A 19,986-nucleotide genomic window follows, 5' to 3' on the forward strand; every position below is an offset into this window, starting at 1 on the left:
TTAGGCTTTTTTCAAGCCCAGTTAGTAGCTTTATAATCATTATTCTGAATTCAATTTCTGATGTTTTACTTATATCCATTTTGATTAGGTCTATGGTAGAGAGTATTATCTCTGGTTCTTCTTTTGCTGTGAATTTCTCCTTCTAGTCATTTTTTTCCAGAGAAGAATAGATGAATAGGAGAACAAAATAAAAAATTGTCAACCATGACCCCAGTGAAATACACACGAGACAAATCTGAAGAGGTCAGAAACCCAAAAAAGAAAAGAAAAGGAAAAAAGAGAGAATATAATTTCACAGGTGGAGAAAACAGGGTGATCCATTTGTTCCTGGGTGTATTTTGGTCTGTTTGTTAGAAGACACTAAATCCCAAATTGTAAAGAAAGAAAAACTTATATATATGTGTGTGTGTGTGTGTATGAATACAGTAAAAGGAAGCCAAAAATGAAGAATATATCTATAAAATGTAAATGTAAAAATGAAAATTAAAAAATGACTTAAAAACAAAGAGTTGATAAAATGAGAAACTATTTGAAAAGAAAAAGAAGAAAAGTTTTTAAATGAAAGACTAAAGACTCATGAGGAAAAAACCTCAAATTCTATATGGTATTTTCCCCGAGCGCAGGAATTTTTCAGTTCTGAGTGATTCATAAACTTGTTACTCGACTGATGTTCATGCTGGTCTTCTGGGGGAGGGGACTGTTGCACTGATTCTCAGGTGTCTTGGCCTGGGCGGAGTTGCAGCACCCCTTATGGGGGGGGGGCAGACTCAGTGTAAGCTGCTTCAGGTTGCTCCATGTGGCTTTTGTTCCCTGAAGGTTTCTCCTGCTGCTCCAGAGGATGAAAAAAAAAAAAAAATTAAAAATGGCAACACCCGGATCTCCAGCCCTGGAGCTGAATGACTGGTGTCATTTCAGAAATCATTGCTTAACGCAGGGACATGAAAATTTACTTCTGTTTTTTTCTAAGAGTTTTATAGTTTTAGTTCTTACATTTATGTCTGTGGTCCATTTTGGATTAAATTTTGTGTGTGGTGTGAGGTACGGGTTCAACTGCATTTTTTTGCATGTAAATATCTAATTGTCCTAGCACCATTTGTTGAAGACTGTTCTTTCCCCATTTAAATATTACCTGGGGATGCCTGGGTGGCTCAATAGGTTGTCTGCCTTTGGCTCAGGTCATGATCCCAGGGTCCTGGGATCAAGTCCCGCATCAGACTCCTTGCTCAGTGGAGCCTGCTTCTCCCCTGCTTGCTGTTCCTCTTGCTTGTGCATGTGCATGTGTGTGCTCTCTCTGACAAATAAATAAAATCTTAAAAAATAAATATTATTACCTGCCTGTTGAAATATTTTAAAGTGTTGGCTTTGTATTCTCAGATTTTTGTGTTTGTGTGAAAATTTAATAAGCATTTTCATTGAAGTTCAAAGAAATGTTCAAGCCAATAAGGTAGCATTAGGCAAACTTTTAAAATTATTCCTAAGGCCCTTAGAGGAAGGGTTTGATGCTAGTAATGAGAGATGTCTTAATTCTGAGTAGAATGAGAAATTCTGGGCTGTGTTTTGAAGAGGTCACAAAATTACATTTGGTAAACTGATAGTTTTTTTTGTTAGCCTGGCAGAATATTTAACATTCTCTTGGGCTAAAGAAAACCTCTTAAAAATGGACATCTTATTTGAACTGAGCAACTATTAGTATTCATTAACATGCTGATTTAGAGTTAAGAGCCAGGTTAACTGTTTATCAGTTATCTAAGAAAAATGTCTTGGGGGAAGACAGATAGCTTTTGATGGAGGAGAGGTATGGAGAAGGTTCTTTGTGCATAGTGACAGATACCAACCCTTGGTGTCTAGGAATAGGTGAGGAAACTTCAAGAGATGGTATAATGTAGTGGTTCAGAGCATGTACTTTGAAGTCAGAATACCTTGTTTGAATCCTGGTTCTAAATTTGTTATTTGTGAGAACTTTAGCCTGATTAGGGCTTTTAACAACAATTTGTTCAACACATTTATTGAATATTTACTCTGTACTAGGTAGACTACACTAGGCATTTGATACTCCCAGATAAACAAAATAGTTGGAATTAGGGTGGGGGTTTATTTAGATAGCCTTAGCATCAGGGGTCGCCTCAGGCTTCCCTGCCTTCCTTTCCATATTTCATCTTTTACTGCTCTTACCCATGCTCACTTTGACCTAGCTATCAAGGCCTCCTTTCTCATAAGCCTTTACTCATACCTGGGCTTTTTGTATTTGCTGTTTCTTCTACTTGAAGTTTTTTTTCCCCTTAGTTCTTTCTATGGCTCACTCATTCTTATTAAGCCCAGATGTCAACTGGGTCCATATTGCCTCCTACCTTCTCATTACCTTTTATAGTATATATTCCAATATGGGATCCTGATTTATGTTTTGTTTTGCTTTCTTTTTTTTTTAAGATTTTATTTATTTATTTCACAGAGAGAGATAGCAAGAGCAGGAACACAAGAAGGGGGAGTGGGAGAGGGAGAAGCAGGCTTCCCACTGAGCAGGGAGCCCGATGTGGGGCTTGATCTCAAGACCCTGGGATCATGACATGAGCCAAAGGCAGATGCTTAAGGACTGAGCCACCCAGGTGCCCCTTGTTTTGCTTTCTTTGTTATTCCTCTCTTCTCTAAGAATGTTAGCTCTAGGAAGACTGGGATGCATTGGTTTCATTTATCATTTAGTCTCCAGTTCCCATTGTAGTTTCTAGCACATAGTAGAGACTCATTAAATATTTGTTGGATGGATGAATGAAAGCTGACACCTGTAGGAGTCAGCCATATGAAAGTAGGAGGCAAGTGCTAAGACCCTAAAGTGGGAAAGAACTTTCTGTATTTAAAGAGCTGTAATGGTAAAGTTACAGAGGCAAAGGTGTGTTGGGCTTTTTAAGTCCTGGCAAGTAGTTTGGATTTTATTTGAATTTTAGTGAAAAGATTTTAGAATGGAGTTTTAATGTAATATAATTTATTTTCCAAAAGATTTCTTTGGCAGCTCTGTGAAGAGTAGTTTAGGGGAGGAGAGGACTAGAGGTAGGAGCTGGGTTAGGAGACTTTTTTAGTAGATGAGAACATTGCCGGGATTAGGTTGGTAAAAATGGCCATGAAGAAATGGGATAGATATGGGATTTATTTTGGATGTGGGCTAACATGACTTGCTGATGTGAGAAATGAAGAAGTAGAGATGAATTAAGAATGATACTCAGATTTCTTGTTTGAGCAACTTGGTAGAAAGTGGTGTTATTTACTGAAAAGGGAAATCTGAATGAGGAACAAGTTTAGAGGAGGCATTTGGGGGGCGCCTGGATGGCTCAGTCATTAAGCGTCTGCCTTCAGCTCAGGTCATGATCCCAGGGTCCTGGGATCGAGCCCCACATTGGACTCCCTGCTCCGCGGGAAGCCTGCTTCTCCCTCTCCCACTCCCCCTGCTTGTGTTTCCTCTCTTGCTCTGTCTCTCTCTGTCAAATAAATAAATCTTAAAAAAAAAAAAAGAATTCCATTTGGGTCACATTTAAGATACTGATAAGAATTCCACATGGAAATATAAAGTAGAAAGTTGGATTCCAAATAAGGAATTTAGAGGACATTTGGGTTGGGATAGAAATTTGGAAGATTGTTAGAAAATAGATGGTATTTAAATACATGGCAATGAGAGATACTACTTAGAGGGGGTGTGTGTGGCAAGGAGTCAGAAAAAGGCTTAGGACTTGAATTTGGGGAATTTCCAACTAGGAGTGTCTGCTTGGGCTTGAAGGATTGGCCACAGAAGGAACACCTTGACTGTGTAGCATGTTGGCAATCAAGGGTTCATGGGACAGCCTGGAAGGGTAGAGACATGGCCTCTAATACATATTGCATTTTCAGAAACATTACCTGCAAAATAAAAAACTTTTAGAGGACTTGAAGGATTTAAAATTTAAAAGAAAGGATACTCACATGTCTAACAGAATTAAATGATGGCTAACTAATTATACGATCCTAGAACAAATAATTATTCTTTGTTTTGATATTGTTGGAAATTTTGAGTTTTGGTAAAGATGGAAGTAATTAATTTTTTAAAGTGTAACTTGAAGCTGAGAGTAAATCTTTCTTTTGGCCCAGAGTAATGCTGTTAGTGTCACCTAAAGGCAAAATGAGATACTGCAGCCATATTTGTATGAGGCAAAGAACAGAGTAACCTAATTGGAACGAGAAAAAGAACAATTCTGTGGGTAATTTTAAGGTGTGGATTAGCAGATTTAGAGTCATGTGTTATTTAGTCCCAGTTTACTTGTCTTACCCCTCTTTCGTGTTACCCTTTTGGTCACTGAGCAGATTGTTTAATATATGGTTCTTTCTTGTCTTTTCCATTTCAGCTCAAATATTTCCCAGTCCTTTCCTACCACCTTACTTAAGGTTGTCTCTATACTTTTTATAGTTATTTTTTGTCACAGTAACCTGTCTTATCTTCTCCAAATCCTTTAGAGTGATTTAGAATTGCCTTATTTGCTTATTACTTGCTTGTTTTCTTAGTAGATGGAAGCTCCAGCAGAGTAGGCACCTTGTCTGCCTTATTCAGTCATATAACCCCAGTGCTGAATACTATGTCTGTTATGTAGTACACAGGTTCAGTTAAAATTAGTTGTGTGAATATTTGAACTTCTGGAAGTAATAGACAGTGTTGAGTTTCTGTGGTGGCAGATCGATCCAGAAAACAATTACACTGTATTTGATTACTACAACACTGTTTGCCACATGAATACGATGTGAAAGTCTTGGCCTTTCCCCCCTCCTTGTGCTGATAAGTGATAATGTGTCTGCAAAAGAAAAGATACATGGCTTAGGGTGTTGAATTCTTTATTAATCTGTCAACTTAAGTGACACACAAGATATTTTAAGGTACAATACTTGGTCTTGAGATAAGTTTTTGGAAACATTTGGATATAATTATAAAGTAATTTCAGTGAATATTTGTGTGTGTGTGTGAATTTGGTTTCTAGTATCATAATTATTTCTTCTATTAAAAAAGAACAAAAGTAATATTTCTAGGAGAAATACAGAATTAAACAGTAGTAAATCTGTTTAGTTGTGATGTGGGAGGGTTTGTGTTGTTTTTCAGGGAACAATGTGGTTCTTTTAGTCAGGAAACTCAGGGTGAAGAGAGTACATTTCCATTATGTGGCCTAGTCCAAGAAGGTAGCCTCCCTAGTTTTCAGATAATTATCTAGCCAGCAGAATTCTTCTTAACATGAACCATTTTTAAAGGCTGAGTATTGATCTGGTACTTATTTCCATGTTTTTATTCATAGGTTTTTTTTCTTTTTTTAAATCCCTGTAGTTTTGACCAGGTGGATGTGGAAAGAGAAGTTTGTAGAATTGAAATGGAGGTCAGAGCTTCATTACAGAAGGTTAGTGGGTCATCGGATTCTGTGGCTACACTGAACAGTGAAGAATTTGTTTTGGTTCCTCAGCATGCAGATGATACTTCTACAAAAGATGATGAAAAACCTGAACTGAAGGTATCTCTCTCTCTCTCTCTCTCCTTACAAATGATACAATTTTAAATTATTGTTTTTTTCTTAATGAGGTGAGACTGATCTTAAGAGATGTGTAAAATACAAAGGTTTTTCTCAAATGCTGACCTTGAAAAGATCAGTGATTGATCTATGCAGAGGCTAATTATTTGGTTTGTGTATTTTAAAGTTTTTTGCTTTTGGTTATTTATCTTTTAATTCAGAATTTTATAAAGAAGGAATAGAAGGGAAAATAGAAAAGGGTAATTGGGGAATTAGACTTAAATTTACGTAAGATTTAACCATTATCTGTATATTTTTGTGTTTCTTATTGCTGAGTTTTTAAAGTTAATTATATAAGTTATATTTTGTCTTTACTTCAGAAACAACTTCATGGTTTTTATGTTTTAAATCAGCTGGTAACATTCTAGTATGTGATTTAACAGTTGGCTTGTCTGAATATTTTTTAAGCATATGTCTTATATTTTTAGCAGTTGAATTTTTATTTAAGCAAAAATGATCCTTTTTCATTTTTGTTGTCTTTCCTAACTCCAAGAAAAAGAATCAAACCCAGGTATACATGCATGAGAACTGTGTAACCACCTTCTAGAAACAGGAATAGAGAAACTAGTCGGAAGTGCTACATATTGTTTATGACTTCTATTTAGTATTAACTATGGCATCAAAAGTCTATATCAATCTAATAAAATTTTAAAAAATTATATTATTAAATACCCATTTATACTATGTTGAGGATATAACAATCAATGGTTTTATTTAAATTTAAGTATATCTGTATTTAAATGAATATTTAAATTTATTTAAATATCTACATTTTAGTATTAATGTGTTTAAGACATTTATTAGGCTTTGTGTCTCACCTGCTTTTAAGGAGGGTTGAGTCAACTTAAATGTGGGGAAATTACCAGTACTCCTCTTGGCAGCAAGCAAACTTTGTAAAGAAATCACAAATATGTTTATGCTATGATAACAAGAAATATGACCTCTTAAATAAGAGAGTAGATAGTTTATTTAAACTTACCTGTTTTTCTCTTTAAAACACATAAATTTAATGTTACCTGGTTTTTAGAATGTGTTCCTATGGAAAAAAAAAAAGGAAAGGAAAGAAAAATCTCTGTAAATTAGATCTTAGATCAGATATAGTTAGGTGCAACTGTATAAATTCTTGGTGTTCAGTAACTTATATTTAAATTTAAAATTTAACTTGTTTTAATTTCTTCTAGAAATAAAATATTTTCATTAAGCCCAGAACCATAATATGATTGAAACAGAATTGTCTCACTTTGCCTATAGATAGTTTCTAATGGTGATGAACAATTGGAAAAAGCCATGGAAGAGATTTTGAGAGATTCTGAGAAAGGGCAAAATAGTCTTCTTGTTGATTGTCAGAGTTCCACTGAGATTTCAGACCATTCATTTGGAGATGTTTCAGCCAGCCAAACAAATAAGCCATCTCTTCAGTTAATTTTGGATCCATCAAATACAGGTACTGTATCGAACTCTTAAACACCTAAGAGAAATGGGATAAAGTGATCCTGAAAATTTTAAGATGAAAATTTAAAAATCCTATTAACTTTGTTTGCTAAGATCAGGGCCACCAGCCACCAGGTTTTTGGTTCTGGTCAAGAGTTCCCCCTGTAGTTCTTATGTTTTTGTTTGTTTTTCTACATGTAAAATCAATGTCAGTGTTATTTGAGAACAGGGACTATCTCTGGGTCTTTATTCCTCGTACTTGGCGCATATTAGGCACTCAGTAAATACTTACTGAACAATTGAATAAATTCTTGGGTATCAGGAATAGTGTAATGGACACTGTCTTTCATAGTATGTGCCTTTTTACTCAGTTTGACTACAGTTATTTCAAATTATCATTTGTGAAAATTCTAAGTAACATAGCATATCAATTCCATCAGTCTATTAAATAATGAATACATCCATGATTGAGTAGGATTTATAATAGAAATACCAGCTTATAATGCAAAATGGTTTTGGGTGCAAAAAAAGCCTAACCAAACCAAAGCCGACTCCTACTTCAGCTGGTTTAAACACTAGGGGTGTTGTTTGATCTGGGCTCTGATAGTATTTTTTTGTAAACTACTCAGCCAGATTTGATCTTCTCCATGTCACCTTTCTCTCTAACTGGCTTCCTTTATGGTCCTAAAGTAGTTAGCAGCAGAAACTGTAAGTAGGGCCAGGAAATTTATTTATGGCTGGTGGAAGAGAGAAAGGCTCTCTTCTTTTACTTATTGAACAAAAGTTATGTTTCACTCCGTTGAACCATTTTCTAGTAGTAGTCAGGGGAATCACCTAAACTAGTAGTAACTGATGGTTACATTCAAACCCTGAAATAAGTCACACCACAGACAAGGCGAGATTATCCTGATTGACTTAGGGCCAATGATCCATTTCTGAATGTTGCTATCGGGTAAGTATAGATACAAGACAAAGTGCTACACAATGTGGCTATCATGGCTCTAAACACTATACACAAAATTTATTCCTAGTGAAAAATACTTAAATGTGAAAAATAAACGTATAAGAAGAAAATATTGGAGACTATTTTTGTGATTGCATAGGAAAAGCAAATACTTAATGTGAAATGTGAAAAATAAACATATAAGAAGAAAATATTGGAGACTATTTTTGTGATTGCATAGGAAAAGCCACATCATTAAGAAAAGATAGTTAATATATGTATTATGTATATAATATATACATATAAAAGATTTTATTAGAGCGCGTGCACTCGCCTGGTGGGGGAGGGGCAGCTGGGGGAGAGAGAATCTCAAGCAGACTCCCTGCTGAGTGCACAGCCTGATGCGGGCTTCTACCCCACAACCCTGAGATCATGACCTAGGTCGAAATCAAGAGTCAGATGCTCAACTGACTGAGCCACCCAGGTGCCCTGAAAGTTATATTTTAATACATAAACACTTAAACCTTCTGAATGAGAATGGTACCATAATAAATGATTTTTTTTGCTTTGATCTGCAGTTTAATTAAATTATTAGACAACACATTTTAACATTAAAAAAAACATTCATATATCATACTCATGGGGTTTCTTCCAAATGGACCATTAGTGTTAGGCACCAAAAATTTCAAGTGTGTGTGTGTGTGTGTGTGTGTGTATGTGTGTGTGTTTACCCTGTCCCACTGATACATCTTCAACCATTCTATGTAATAAATATGGCTTACTGACAGACTAGGAGAAGATATTTGTAATGCATTGGGGGTCCTTAATAAAACTCTCTGGTTTGGTGACTCACTGTAAATACTCATAGGTCTCAATATATAGTCATACTCACAGGTAGAATTAAGTTCAAGGGAACTTAAGCTAAACATTTATATATATATATATTTTAATTAAAAATACAGGATTAGAAACAAACCTTAAAAAGTATTAATTTTTGTTCTTGATTAAGGGAACATAAGAGATTATATTACTCATTGTGCTTTGTTTTATCTTTTGAATTTCTTAAATCTCCACCCCTTCCAAAAAGCCCAGAGCACATTGATATCACATTTATATAATTATATTTTGGTTAATATATTAATTGAAAGGAAGAAATACCTTTTATCTTCTAATGTAGCTCTGATGGGTTGTTGGAATTGGTTAATCTTTGCAATGGTTTATGATTCTAAGTATATTTGATGGGGACCATGTACTGTGTACTTTTTTGTGTTCTCAACACTCATAACGTTAAATATATTTTTAAATATGTATTTTTCACTGAAGATCTCGGATAAGAAGAGATTTCCTTTGCTTTACAAGTAAGTTTTTATTTTTCTTTTCTAGTTATGTATTTTTAGTTTTTATTTTCAATTGTATAACGTTGGAATGTTCTTGTCCTTCTCAGAATTCATGTTGAAATCCTAACTCTCAAGGTGATGACGATATTAGGCGGTAGGGCCTTTTGGGAAGTGATTAGGTCATGAAGGTGGAACCCTCATGATTGGGATTAGTACCGTTATAAAAGAGACCCCAGAAAACTAGCTTGTCCCTTCCATCTCTAAGGACTCCGTGAAAAAATACTGTCTGTGACCTAGAAGGTGGGCTCCCACCAGACACTGAATCTGCCAGTGCTTCGATCTTGGCCTTTCCAGCATCCAGAACTGGGAGAAGTAAATGTCTGCTGTTTATAAGCCACCCAGTCTGTGGTATTTTGTTATAGCAGCCTTAACAGACTAAGACAAGACATTTCAGCTGCCTTTTCCTGGTTGCAGTCAACACAGTTTTGCTTAAGAGAATTATTGTGGTTGGTTTAAAATGACACATAACTTCAGTGGCAAGGAACTGTCTGGAAAGCATCTAGATTTAAATGGCCTAGAGTGAACATTTAAGGTATGTTGTTTTTTGTTATAAAACTAGACAGATGAAAGCTTTTTAAACGTCATGATAACTTGTTCATTTTTGTCATTTGATGATCTTATAAACTGGCTACTTGTATGCAACTCTAACAGGGAATCTTTGCTAGTTTATTGCAATATACTTAAATACTGCTTGGATACAAACATGAGTGGTCTTTCTTATACTCTTTGTCACTCTCTCTGCTGAGGAAAGGATAATGGAGTTAAAGAAGTATGAGATGAATAGGACTGAATTTATATTTAGGTGGGAATGAATTCCTTACATTGGTGTGTGATTTTACCAGGTCTAGAACTGTTGCCTTGGTAGAAATATTTTGCTATTTGCCTGCTTAACTCAGGATCTCCGCTAGTCATAATTGGATAGTTACCGATGAGTTTTGTCTACAGGAAGGCTGCAGTTATAATACATTTAGTTGTGGATGGGATAGGGTCTAGGTGGTGCCCAGGATGATGTGTGTTTCCTATGATAGGTTGCTGAAAGGATTACTAGCCTTAAAAAATTTTCATTTATTTAGTGATTAATTCATTTGATATATATTGTCTAGTCTTTTAGACACTGTTAATAAGTGCTGTGAATAAAAAGAGGACAGAACAGTTCCTTCCCTTGAAGAGCTGATACTCTATAATTAAATGCAGAATGAGAACTACATTGTTCTTTTAATTCATCCTATTGTAGGCCATTCATAGAGGTTAAGACATCATATCTGAAGTTCAGACCTGGGTTTGAACCCAAGCTCTGTCTATGCCTCTATGACCTTGGCCAGGTTATTTAACTTCTCTAATGCTTAGTTTTCTCATCTGTAAAATAGAGATAAAATAGAATCTGCTGTATAGGGATGAAGGAGGATTAAATAACATCATTCATTTTAAGTATTTTGTAAAATTCCTGGCACAAAGTTAAGTACTAAATAAAATACCATCCTCCTCCTCCTCATTACCATCATCCTCATCCTCAGTAGTATTGGAAGTGTTGAATCTGAAAATAAAATCACATAAACTTTTAGGTCCAAGGCCAATAATTACAATACATATCTGCTTAAAATGGATGTGGGGCAGGGTGTAGGCTCTTCATCTCCACTGAAACACTTTAGTAGATCCTGGAGATTTCTGTGGAGCAATGTCCTTTTGAAAAGCATTTAGATAGTTCTTTTCTTTGAGCACTTTGAATATGTTATTCTACTGTCTTTCTGTTTTCATAGTTTCTGTTGAGAAATATGCATTCCTTTGAACATTCATTGTTCCTGTTTGTTTTTTTTCTGTATGCTTTTTATTATCTTTTCAGCAGTTTGATTATATTGATTATTATCTTTTCAGCAGTTTGATTATTTATTTATTTATTTTTGAAGATTTTATTTATTTATTTGACAGAGAGACAGCGAGAGAGGGAACACAAGCAGGGGGAGTGGGAGAGGGAGAAGCAGGCTTCCCATGGAGCAGGGAGCCCAATGCAGGGCTCGATCCCAGGACCCTGGGATCATGACCTGAGCTGAAGGCAGACGCTTAATGACTAAGCCACCCAGGCACCCCTTTTTGAATTTATTTTTATTGGAGTTCACTGAGATTCTTGAATCTGTAAATTTATATCTTTCACCACATATGGGAAGTTTCCAGTCATTATATCTTAGAAATATTTTTTTTCTGCATCAGTCACTTTCTCTTCCTGGGACTCAGACAACAAAAATGTTAGGTATTTTCATATTATTCCACATTTCCTGAGGCTCTCTTCATTATTTGTTGCATTTTTTTCTCTCTGTTCTTCAGTTTAGGTAATTTCTGTTGACCTGTGTTCAAGTTCATTGACTCTTTACTCTCCATTCTTTTGAGCCCCTCTACTGAATTTTTAATTTTAGATATTCTATTTTTCTGTTCTTAAATTTACTTTGGTTCTTTTTACATTTTCTGTTTCTCTGCCAAGGATTTCAATGTTTTCATTCATTTCAGGTGTATATACCTTTATATCATGGAGCATGGTTATAAAACCAATTTTAAAGTCCTTGATAATTTCCACAAGTGCGTACTCTTGGGATTGGTATGTGTTGATTCTTCTTTCCCTTGAGAGTTGGTTACCTTTTTCTGTTTTTTTTTTTTTTTTTTTTTTTTTTTTTTGGTTAACTGGATTATTTTCTAGACTTTCTGAATCTTTTGTTTTGAGATTCTTTTTCCATAAAATCCTCTGAAGAACATTGATTTTATTTATTTTAGCAGGCAGTCTACCTGGTGATGTCCAGACTGCAAGTTTTATTTTCCTTTCTGGTTCCAAAGTCACTTCAGTTCCCAAAACCTTTGCTGTGCTTCTTTGGTTTGTTACACACATACAGCATGGTGGTGAGCCCGAAACTTGTATTATTAGTTCATACACAAAATTAGGGATTACCTTCTCCTCAACTCTCCTTGGGAGTTCTCCCATACTCTCTGGGATCCTGGGGCCCATTTTCCTTCTTCTAAGTAGAAAGACAGATTTCTCACTTAAGAGTTTTTGTTTTGTTGTGCTATCTAGCAGTCTTGCATGCCTGGAGTCTACTCTAGGACAAAGTGATAAGAGAAAAGAGAAAAAAATGGTGGAGGTTTCCTTTTCCATTTTTGAATCACAGGAGTGAACCCATTTGCTCCAGTGTTCTAGACATTAAGACAGGTTTTTTCCTCCAAATTTTAGACGTATGTGGTCCTCTCCCCCTCCCTCTTCCCCCCCCCCCCCCGACCTTTCCCCCATTGCAGTGCAGCTCCATAACTGGGGCTGGCCTTAAGGTAGAACTGGGAGAGAGAAAAGAGAGAGGAAACAAAACCAAAACAAGTCATAATTCCCCAAACACTCTCTGGTTTGCAGACACTCCTTTTTCTGTTTTTAAATTTCTTTTACAGTTTTGTTGTTGTTTGCGCAGTTCTACAACTGGGACTGCCCTTAGGTTAAATCTGGGAGGTGAAAGATGGGGCAGGGTGGGGGGGGGAAGGAAACTCAACACTATACTTGTAATTCTTCAAGTTTTGACTCTTCTCTTTAATCTTAATTATTGTTTACTTTTTTAAAAAGAATTTTTATGTACTTTTAGTATTCTGTTCAGTGTTTCTAGTTAAGAGAGATAAGCCATAGCAGACTTAGTACTTCAACTTGACTGGTTCTGCCAGTTTTTGCTTTAGGTATTTTGAAGCTCTGGTGTTAGGGGGCATAACCACTTAAAATTACTATGTTTTCATGATGTACTGACCCTTTATCATTGTGAAGAGTCTCTTTTTCCCCTTAACAGGGTAAAGTGTCTCTTTTTCCCCTTGTTTTAAAGTCTGATATTTGATATTAATATAACTACTCTAGTTTTCTTACAATTAGTGTTTGCATGGTATGTCTACTATTTTTTTTTGTTAATTATTTCTAGTCTATTTGTGTCTTTAAAGTGTGTTTCTTGTAGTTAGCATATAGTTGAGCTTTTCTTTTTTTATCCAGTCTGATGAACTTTTAATTGACCAGGGGTCAGCAAATTACTTCCCATGGGCCAAACCCTACTTGTTTTCAGTATGACTTTCAAGGTAAGAATTGTTTTTACATCTTTAAAGGGTTGAAAACAAGTCAAAGGAGAATAATATTTTGTGATACAGGAAAGTTATATGAAATTCAAATTAAAAGTGTCCATAAATTAAGTTTTGAATTTTGTTAAAAAAATTGTGGAAGGCCTCTCTTTTTATATAACTACCTGCATAATATCCAAATTTTTTCTTGGTCCACAAAGCCTAAAATATTTATTAATATGGCCCTTTATAGAAAAAGCTGGTGACCCTTGTCTTTGACCATTTATATTTAATGTAATTTTTTACATGTTTGGATATTTGTATCTACTTTCTTGCTATTTGTTTTCTCCTTTTGTTTTTTGTGTCTTTCCCCCTTTTCCTGCTTTCCTTTGGATTGAATATTTTTTAATATTATATTTTATCCCCCTACTGCTTTATTAACTGTGTAATTGTATACAGTTGTATACAAATTGTATAATTTGTTTTATTGTTTTAGTGCTTGCTCTGAGGTTTATGACTCAAGTCTTTAACAGGTCTGTGTTTTAAAAATATACCACTTCAGGTATACTGTGAGGATCTTCCGTTTCTTTTCTTGCAGACTTTATGCTTTTGTTGTCATTCATTTTGCTTACACATGTTACAAATTCTACAAAATACTCATTTTTCACTTTAAAAAATCTGTTATATTTTAAAGAAATGAAAAAGCAAGGAAAAATTCTTGCCCTCATATTTATAACTTCTGGTGCTCTTCAGTTTTCCTCTAGTATCATTTTCCTTTATCCCAAGGAACTTCTTTAACATTCTTCTTTTCTTCTGCAATTTAGAATCTGCTTTCATAGTCACCCAGGGAGTATTTGATTTCACATCTTGCATTTTTTAGCTCTAGAATTTCTTTTGGTCCTTTGTCTTTCATTTTTTCTCCTTGTTTTGTTAGATGTTTTTCTTTAAATTCTCAATCATATTTATGATAGTTATTTTTAAGGCTTTGTCTGCTTATTTTGTCATTTGTCTTTTTTGGGATCAATTTCTGTACTGTTTCTCTATTTGGGGTTTACAGAGTTCTCTGAATCTGTCAGTTACACAGATTATTAGAATACTTTTTTCAAAAAGCTTTTTTGTCCCTTTCTTCTGTTTTTTTTTTAAACTCCAACTACATATAACTTACACCACTTGAACTACTTTATCTCTCATATTCATCAGTTACTAAAACATGATTTAATCATAGAATCTTGCAAATAACTGTTGTGTGCTTGCTAAGTTAATAAAAAATACATGTAAGTCTAGACATGTTAGCATTCAGCCTTAACATGTATTTTTTTTTTATTTATCCCTTTTGAAATAGAGCCATTGAACTGATTCAAAAGGGGAAAAAAACAGTTTCAGTGATTAAAGAACATGGTAGATGAAGTAATTCATTTTGAATGGGTTTAGTTTCTTAATAGAAGAAAAGTCGGAGGTGAGGTTGCATGTTACAGTATAATATTTGGGAGCTGGGAATGGCTTTTGTGAATTTTTTGTTAATATCCTATTAAGTGGCATCCTGGTGGTGAGGATTTGAGCCTGGTGCAAGGATCTAGTTTGGGTGAGACAGGCATGCTTGGATATGGGTAATGGGGAGAGGTGGAGACTAGCTCAATGTGGGTTTCAGGTGGGGATGGAAAGAGTGGCAAAGGGAGAATTTAATAGTATCTGATATATGCAGATAGATACTCTCTAACTACAGTTGGGCCTTTGCTGCATGCTGTGCTTAGAATTTTCTTTCTTTTTTTTTTTTAGGATTTTATTTACTTATTTAACAGAGACACAGTGAGAGAGGGAACACAAGCAGGGGGAGTGGGAGAGCGAGAAGCAGCTTCCTGCTGAGCAAGGAGCCCAATGCGGGGCTCGATCCCAGGACCCTGGGACCATGACCTGAGCCGAAGGCAGACGCTTAACCGACTGAGCCACCCAGGCGCCCTGTGCTTAGAATTTTCTAAAGTGAACAGTTTTTTTGTTTGTTTTGTTTTGTTTTAGAAACTCATTGATGGGGAGAGGAGAATTAGGGGAAGCAATCATAGGATCATAGGATCATTCATAGGAAGCAATCATAAGATCCATTGGAATACTTACATAGTTCATAGAGGTCAGCAAGCCAGGAAGGAGCCAAAAAGGGGCTTGCTTTTGTTGTTATTGGTACGAGATGTAACATCTTAATGTTGTTTACTTTTTCTTGGGAAGTTAGGCTCCTTAATAAATTTGGTGCTATGCAGGATCTTTACAGCCAAGACAGACTTTGAACTTATTTTAGTTTTATTTAATCATCATTATTTTTAGGCTACTTCACCCTGCCTTTATTTATTTTTTAATTTTTAAAAAGATTTTATTTGTTTGAGAAAGAGAGAGGGACAGAGAGAGCACGAGTAGGGAGGAGGGGCAGAGGGAGAAGGAGAAGCAGGCTCCCTGGCTAAGCAAGGAGCCTGACATGGGGCTGGATCCAGGATCCTGAGATCATGACCTGAGCTGAAGGCAGATGCTCAACCGACTGAGCCACATAGGTGCCCCCACTTGCCTTTAGTGTAGTTTTTTTCTTCCTTATTGTTCTACATCATTTGAACTCTGTAATTTTTTTCCCTTTTCCTCTAAAGAAGTTATAGCTAAGTAAGATAATACTTTGAGAGGCTTTGAAAGTATAAAATTCCAGAACTCCGAATTAAGATGTAGCATAAACATCAAAAGAAGTGAAAACACAGACCTAAATTTTGTTTGCAGTTTTTCATTTGTTTTTGGGCAGTAGGTGAAATTATACTGTGAAGTTTTCCATTAACTTTTGAGTGGGTGTGTATGTGTTTTTCTTTAGAAATTTCTACACCCAGACTGACTTCTCCAAGTGGATTACCTGAAGAAGATAGTGTTTTATTTAACAAACTGACCTACTTAGGATGTATGAAGGTTTCTTCCCCACGTAATGAAGTGGAGGCTCTACGGGCAATGGCAACTATGAAATCTTCCAGTCAGCACCCCTTTCCTGTTACTCTGTATGTGCCAAATGTTCCAGAAGGTTCTGTGAGGTAAGCTCTAGTCTTTTTTTATTTCCCCTAGACATGTATGAAATTTTTTGCATGGTGGTGATGATGTTATATCATAAATGAGGCCTAGGACTTACTGTGAATTCACTTTTACTCTGTAGACATGAAAAATAAACATGTTTAGGCTTAGATGGTGTTGCTTATTTATGAGAGTCTTTTACAAAATTATGCTTAGAATATTATAAATGGAAATAGAACTTCAAACATACCTATAATTTGTGTTTCTTTATTTGGAAGGAACATAAAAACCTGCCTTCCCCTTGTCATATAACCGTGGTTCAAGAACTAGAGTGAGGGGCTCCTGGGTGATCAATCTAGGGCTTAGGATTTACATAGGGAGAGTTATTTACTCCTAAATCCCACAAACTCCTTTTAACTTGTATTTTAACTTCTGTTGTTCAACTTTGGAACCACTCTGAACTTTTTTGTTTTGAGTAAGAGACGTCTTGGTCGAACAATGACCTAGGTCTTAGATAAACTTATAGGTGCTGTTGTAAATAGAAATGAATGCCATAGCAGAACAAGGCTAGCAATTGGGGATGGGTGACATAGATTTTACCAGGTAATGTATACTTGGCTTTGGGAGTAAATGAATTGCATCATAGGAGATACAAAAATTAAGTAATTGTTAAAAGAAGTTGAAGAATTTGTGTGTGTGTGTATGTGTATAAATACGTATATCTGTACGTATATACACACACATAGCAAAATATTTTAATACATTATTATAACCAGTTTTTGTGATTTTAAGATAATTATATATATATGTCATTAGTATAATAGAACTGTTTGCTTTTGTTCTTTGATAGTTAATATTTTGTTTTATTTTTTATCACTTTTCTGTAGAATTATAGACCAATCCAACAATCTGGAGTTAGCTTCTTTTCCGATCTATAAGGTGTTATTCTGTGCACGTGGACATGATGGGACAACAGAGAGCAATTGCTTTGCATTTACAGAGAGTTCCCATGGTTCAGAAGAATTTCAGATACATGTTTTCTCTTGTGAAATTAAAGAGGCTGTAAGTATAATATATTGTAGCAATTTGCTATCAAGATGAATTAGGGTAATATTTTTGAACCCTAGTCTCACTGTTGTATAAATTATTATGTATCACTATATACTCTATTACATAAATTTGGAGATTTCTAAAGAGAAAGTTAATATTTAATGGCATAGAACTAAATATGGAAAACTAAATCTGATAACTGTGCATTGAAGTGGTATCATAGGTAGGGCACTCTCAGCTTAACAGATGTAACAGAAAAATCCTACTTGAAGAGCTCTCCTCCTACCCTACCATGGTAGTAATTGCTCAAGCTTAGAAAGGGCCTCTTTTGGTTATTTTTCCCAAGTTGATTGGTCTATGTGACTTTTTTAAAAGCATCTATAACAAAACATGTTTTCTGCTGGACTGATGGTTGCATATTGCTTTCATGTAGATATTGGACTAAGATTGCTTCATGAAATCTGTGGTTTTCACTGATTATTTGTTATGTTCATTCCTCAGAGGATGACTTTTGCTCTATGGAACTGGCCTAATTAAAAGTACAAATCTCGGGGTGCCTGGGTGGCTCATTCAGTTAAGCGTATACCTTCAGCTCAGGTCACGATCCCAGGGTCCTGAGATTGAGCCCCAGGTCAGGCTCCCTGCTGAGCGGGGAGCCTGCTTCTCCCTCTCCTGCTCTCCCTGCTTGTGCGTGCATGCTCTCTCTCTCTCTCTGTCAAATAAATAAATAAAATCTTTAGAAAAAATATAAATCTCACCTATAGCAGGGGTATCAACTTGTAGTTTTTTGAAGATGCTAGTTATGTTCCTCTTAGTAATTACTAACTGGTTTATTCTGAGGCTGGAGAAGTGGTTGTTAAATACATGGAGAAATTGCCTTCTTTTCTGTATTTGTTGGATTCTCCCCAAATTAAAAATAGATTGCACTTTAAAAAAAAAATTCCAGTATAGTTGGGGTGCCTGGCTGGCTAAGTCTGTAGAATGTACAGCTCTTGATCTCAGGGTTGTGAGTTTGAGCCCCTCGTTTGGTGTAGAGATTACTTAAATAAATACAAAAACTTAAAAAAAATTCCAGTATAGTTAACATGCAGCATTATATTAGTTTCAAGTGTAATTAGGTTGTACTTTTATTTATTTTTTTAAAGATTTTATTTATTTATTTGACAGAGAGAGAGAGAGACAGCGAGAGAGGGAACACAAGCAGGGGGAGTGGGAAAGGGAGAAGCAGGCTTCCCATCGAACAGGGAGCCTGATGCGGGGCTCGATCCCAGGACCCTGGGATCATGACCTGAGCCGAAGGCAGACACTTAACCGACTGAGCCACCCAGGTGCCCCTAGGTTGTACTTTTAGAACTTCAGTGCTTACAACCATTTTAAAGGCATTAATAAATTTGCTTGAATGGGCAAAGCTAAGGTGTGTTTGCTTTTGGAAATATAAATTGTCAGCAGGAAATGCTAAAAACAGCTATTCTATTTTCTGTTTACCATGAAACATAAACTTATCATTGTATTAACAGGACTTCTAAGAGTTTATTTCTGGCCGCAACATGGGAACTCAGAGAAATGTATATTTCTGTGTGTTTGATACTAAGCGTGAGGGATAGGTCAATTCTTATGCCCTGGTGACTAATTTTATTTATACTAAAATGAACATGCATAGACACACATACTTTAGATTGTAGCCATATGAGCCAGAACCCATGTCTGTGTAAGAAGTTCAAGTTAGTTTTTTTTTGTTTTTAAAAAATACATCTGAATCTGTTTCATGCCAACATTTCTATATTTATGTATATACTGTCTGGTCAAAGGTGTGATAGGAGAGTGAATGAGTACAAGTGTGCCTGGCACTTAGGAGGCAGTGAATATAAATATGTTGAAAGAGTATCTGTGTGTTTGTGAATGAAGGGGTCTATTTCTGATCCTTACAACTCCACTACAGAAGTGAGGAAGCAGAGGGTAGAGTCCTGGCATTTCATGTTGGCAGCATTTCACACACCTGCGTGCTTTCTGGGTAATTGGCGCTTAACAACAATGAACTTTGAAGGAAGGAAGGAACTTCGAAGGAAATGAACTTTGAAGACTTGGAAAACCTGCTTGGAGAGGTAGAAACACTACTGCAGAAGGAAATGGAAAGGAGACCTGGCTTGCAAGCATTTTTCATAATTATGACGGTATGAAACTCTTTTGATTATAGCATCCTCTTATTTATGGGTGAGGGAACTGTGTCATTTTTGAGAGCTTTAATAGTGGGTAAGCAGTGGACAAAGCTGTGGGGGAATTCTCAGCCTGACCATTTTGGATATGGTCTTAAATAGTACTGTATTTCTAGAGCGGATATTTGGTATATTGAAGGTTATGAGAAAGTGATGTCCATGTATTTAATTTTTTTTAAAGTACATTTTTGGAAGTGTTCCATTATGGGGCATTGGTGGCAAAATTCATTATTTGAAAGAGAAATACATGACATTTGTCATTAAACTTTATTATGAGAGATATTTCTAAATGAAAAAAATAACCAGTA

At 35.6% G+C, this 19,986-nt stretch overlaps 1 protein-coding gene across 2 annotated transcripts in view; it reads left to right on the forward strand.

Moving 5' to 3' along the window:
- Positions 1-19,986, forward strand: part of RABGAP1L (RAB GTPase activating protein 1 like) — a 782,624-nt gene that overhangs the window by 65,071 nt on the left and 697,567 nt on the right. For both annotated transcript variants that reach the window (XM_032393375.1, XM_032393374.1), the window contains exons 2-5: positions 5,327-5,507; positions 6,816-7,008; positions 16,228-16,438; positions 17,303-17,477. In XM_032393375.1, the coding sequence (XP_032249266.1) occupies positions 5,370-5,507; positions 6,816-7,008; positions 16,228-16,438; positions 17,303-17,477 (717 nt within the window). In that variant the 5' untranslated portion in view covers positions 5,327-5,369. The remainder of the gene's footprint in view (positions 1-5,326; positions 5,508-6,815; positions 7,009-16,227; positions 16,439-17,302; positions 17,478-19,986) is intronic.

The sequence above is a fragment of the Phoca vitulina genome, unplaced genomic scaffold (genome assembly GCF_004348235.1).
Source record: "Phoca vitulina isolate PV1807 unplaced genomic scaffold, GSC_HSeal_1.0 scaffold73, whole genome shotgun sequence".
Classification (NCBI taxonomy): Eukaryota; Metazoa; Chordata; class Mammalia; order Carnivora; family Phocidae; genus Phoca; species Phoca vitulina.